The sequence below is a fragment of the Pteropus vampyrus genome, unplaced genomic scaffold, assembly GCF_000151845.1.
Source record: "Pteropus vampyrus isolate Shadow unplaced genomic scaffold, Pvam_2.0 Scaffold289, whole genome shotgun sequence".
Classification (NCBI taxonomy): Eukaryota; Metazoa; Chordata; class Mammalia; order Chiroptera; family Pteropodidae; genus Pteropus; species Pteropus vampyrus.
Window position 1 is genome coordinate 204,382 of NW_011889070.1, and position 4,077 is coordinate 208,458.

At 59.7% G+C, this 4,077-nt stretch overlaps 1 protein-coding gene across 1 annotated transcript in view; it reads left to right on the plus strand.

Annotated features, from left to right (window-relative positions):
• Positions 1–1,812: 1,812 nt before the first annotated feature.
• Positions 1,813–4,077, plus strand: part of LOC105302944 (WD repeat-containing protein 5) — a 19,140-nt gene continuing 16,875 nt past the window's right edge. The window contains exons 1-4 of the mRNA XM_023521055.1: positions 1,813–2,280; positions 2,622–2,809; positions 3,506–3,614; positions 3,921–4,074. Coding sequence (XP_023376823.1) covers positions 2,729–2,809; positions 3,506–3,614; positions 3,921–4,074 — 344 coding nt within the window. The 5' untranslated portion in view covers positions 1,813–2,280; positions 2,622–2,728. The remainder of the gene's footprint in view (positions 2,281–2,621; positions 2,810–3,505; positions 3,615–3,920; positions 4,075–4,077) is intronic.

Consider the following 4,077-nt stretch of genomic DNA (forward strand, 5'->3'; position numbering starts at 1 on the left):
TCGGCCTCGGCCCGTGTCCTGGCCTGCCGGGGCTCCTCGGTGCAGACGCCCCGCGTGCCCACACTGCCTCGCCTTCCGGGTACCCGCCCTGCGCCCCTCTTGCCCGCGGGGCGCCTGGCCCGCCGGCGCGGCCCCCTCCCCTTACCGGAGCCCCGCCCGCCGAGGTCCGGTCCCCCTTCCCCAAACGGACCCCCACCGGTTCCCGGGCACCTCCGGCGCTCACCCGTGCGGCCGCTCCCCAACCGTCCAGTGACAGGCCCTCAGCCAGGGGGCTGCGACTTTTCTCGTGCAGCCAGCCTGCGTCTGGCCTTGTCTCCACAGCTGCTCCAAAGAAAGACCCCAGGCCCACCGAGCCACCCAGTGGACCGGGCGCGCAGACAGACCCCTGTCTGCCCGCTTCGCAGAAACGCCCCTACCCCCGACCTGCTCACCCTCAGCCCCGCCAGCTAGGCCCTGTCACTCCCCCAAGAGCCCAGGGTCCCGGCATGGGGTCCCCGGGGTGCGGGTCCGCTGTCAGGCAGGAAAGGGCCACAGCGGCCTTGCCCTGGAACCTCAGACCACTTCCAATGTGGTTTGCTAGAGCCATTTTTGGGTGATATGAAAAGACCCTCGTAGTCATGGTGTTTGCTCCCAGCCAGGTCCGTTTACTGACAGTCTGGCAGGTGCTGTATTAGACACTGCCTCCCAGGCTGGCCCGGCCCCATAGAAGGAGGGATGCGCCAGAGCGGAAGTATGTGTCCGAGAACCCAGGTGGAGCTGGCCACCGAGTTACCTCCTGTCTCACGGCCCCGGGGGCCTCGTCTTTGGGGTGGAGTCTGGGAATCAGCATTTTGCAGGGAGTCAGGAGAGCATTCCCAGCATCGGGAGCGTTTACTGAGCATCCACCTTAGGTGCTTAGGCTCACCTGGGTGAAAAGCCTGTGGGTGCTAAGAGGGGGCAGATAGCATGTGCTCTGGAGGCAGACTCCAGTTCAAGTTCACCTCAGATCATCCTGCCTAAGGAGCTGGTCCTTAACCAGCTTCTACCTGTCTCAAAACGATTATTCCACCGAACCACCTGAGTTTGAGAAAAATGCCGAGCTTTCCCCCCACCCTTAGATAGAAACATGGGGCATTGAGTCAAGAAATCTTATTTTTAAAAGTCCAGCTGATTTTTTGGTGTTAATGTTTTGCTAGTCCAAGGGGTGGTCGAATGGGGCTGGAGCTGGGAAGGGTTGGGGTACCTTTTCATTAGGACCACCCTCACCTGAGGGCAGCCAGTTTGCTGGAGTCACGCCCCACCTCCTGGCGGGTCTCAATTTTTATGCTAAAAGAGCTACTCTGGGCCCCCTGAGCTGCCCATTCACTCTAAAATCAAGTCTCTTCCTGCCGGTGCCTCGCTTGGCTAGCCCTGGGCCCCACTTCCTTCAGCCCTGACCCCTCAGAGTGGGGTTCTGGGAAAACAGACTGCCTTGCTCTTCCGGCCCTGGACTTGTCCAGCCCACTGGCGAAGGAGCCTTGGGCCAAAGATAATCACCAAGCGGCCAGCATTTACTGAGCTCAGCTGTGGGCCAGCACTTTGTTCCTGGGGCAGGTTTACCCGAACCACCCCTCCCCCACCCCAGTGTGGGCTTTGGGTGCAGCGGCACCCATCCTCGCTGCAGGTAACCAGGTCTTGCCGCACCGAGCGCTGCACAGCTGTTACAGTCACCCCCCCCCCCCCCCCCCCGGATGAAGACCTTAGGCAGCTCTGTTCCGATGGCTCCCATTGCATCTTGGTGTGGCAAGGAGCCTGCGCAAGCTTTCAGTTTTCAACTCCGAGCGAGGATTTCCAGAGCATAAACTCGTTAGTGATGGCGCCGGCTCCCAGGAGCTGGATAGCCAGCGATATTCGCAGGAGCGTCTCGGTCGCTCTCCTTTTGAATAACGCTTTCCCTAGTTGCAGAGTCACCCGGCGTGCTTCTCTGAGGTGTGTCCAGGTAATGGGACCTGTCCCCGTGTGGATTTGGGCCGGCAAGGTGACATCTAACGGAGCTGCAGTCTGCCCCCTCTGCAGTGGATCCGCGCACCCCTGAGGCTTCTCCCACCGTGGGGCCGGCTCCGTTGGGCTTCCTGCAGGTGTCAGTGTCTTGCGCTCGCCTCTGGCATTCTGGAAGCAGCCTGATCTGCAGCCAGGCCCCCGGGGCAGGCCCTGCCAGGGAGCGTTGGGGCTGGTAGCACTGCTGCATCACTTGGGATGCAACTGAGGATTTGGATAAGTTCCTACGTTTGTGCGCCCCGGCGTCCCGAAGCTCAGCCTCTGGTAATTTGGCATCTTAGTTTCCTGACAAGAAGCCTTTTTTTTTTTTTTTTTTTAAATGTATAAGCGCTCTGAAGAAGTTCACTTGGGCTGTGCTGCATTCCTGCAGACACGTGCATAACAGAATAGAGAGCGTCCTTGAAGACGGGGTCTTCGATCAGAGTCACAAAAGGCCTGAATGGGGTGTCTTAGCATCTGGAAAGCCCTGGCATGGGGTTAGCTTGATAGTTGAGCTCCTCAGTTTGGGACAGCGGATCTGCTCCAGGATTCAGCAAGGTGGTCAAAGCTTTTTTATCCTTTTCCTGGAAATTAATTTTTAAAACGTGGTTTGCTTGTTGGCCTAGGTCCCCACTGTAGGTTTCGATTAGCAGAGGGCTCTCCCCACTGTGAGTCTTCTGTTGGGAGCTGTGACGCTCTCTGCCTGCGTCTCCCTGCCCGGTGGGTCTCAGCCATGGCAACAGAGGAGAAGAAGCCAGAGACAGAGGCTGCCCGAGCACAGCCCACCCCTTCGTCATCGGCCACGCAGAGCAAGGCACGTCCCTAAGGGCTCCTGGGGACCGCAAGGGGCACATAGGCTGGGAGATTACTGGAAATGTCATCTGAAGCCCATCGGTTCCTTCTCCCCTTCTCCGTTAGATAGTGCCAGTTTTTACTGACCCCATTCTAAACCAGTGCTTGCTTTGTGCCTGCCGGGGATTCCCGGACCTGTCCCCTGGGGGTGGGGGGCTCCTTCCTCCCAATCGTGAGAGCCCCTGAAGGACCCAGACAACGCTGTTACAAAGCACGCACGCCCTGGCCCCTGGTTCTGGTGCCTGGGCGGCTTGGCAGACTCTCCTTAGACAGCGGGCAGCAAACAAGCCCTTTCACCAAGGGAGCAAGCCTCTAGGTTTGCGTGGGGCGGGGGTGCTGGCCCAGAGCTGTCACAGGCGGGATGTTGGTGTCATGGCACTTCCCGTTGCAGTGGGGTGGGGATTGGGATGCAGGGGCCAAGCCACTGAGGTGGGGGCTTCAGGACAAGCAGGGATTTTGAGGGGAAATGACGGGCTCACGTTTAGACGTGCTCATCTTGAAAGATGACATCCGGAGGGCTCTGGTGGGCACTCGGGGTACTGATTGGCCCTCGGATGGTAGATCTGAGCTCGAGATGAGGCTTTGGGAGCCAAACCCGATTGGCGGGCAGTTGGATCGGGTGGCGGGGGTTACTGACCAGCACCCATCTCTTCAACAGCCCGCCCCGGTCAAACCAAACTATGCTCTCAAGTTTACCCTGGCCGGCCACACGAAAGCCGTGTCCTCCGTGAAGTTCAGCCCGAATGGGGAGTGGCTGGCGAGTTCGTGTACGTATCGGGGGCCTCGGCCACTGGGCGGCTGTCAGAGCTGCAGCCCAGAAATGCGGGCCTTGGGGAGGCCAGCCTTCCGACACCCTGCTGGGTTGGTGCAGCCGGCGTCTGACTTCAAAGAGGTCACTCCCCATTGAAGTTGTGCCCATCGCCACCCATGGTGCGAGGACTGGCCGCTCCCTGTGGGCGGCCCGTGTTCAGGCGGCCCGAGCAGTCCCCACTGTTCAAGGGGCCTGGGTGAGAGTCCCGATTTCCAGGCAGAGGGGTCCGAGACAACCTCAGTTCTGTTCTCCTTCCTTTCAGCTGCAGACAAACTCATTAAAATTTGGGGTGCCTATGATGGAAAATTTGAGAAAACCATATCTGGTCACAAACTGGTAGGTTCTGGAGAGTGCAGCTCCAGCGGCCGCAGGGTGGGACCCCTCTCCGGGGTCGAGGGGTCGGGCCCTTCTCTGGGGCT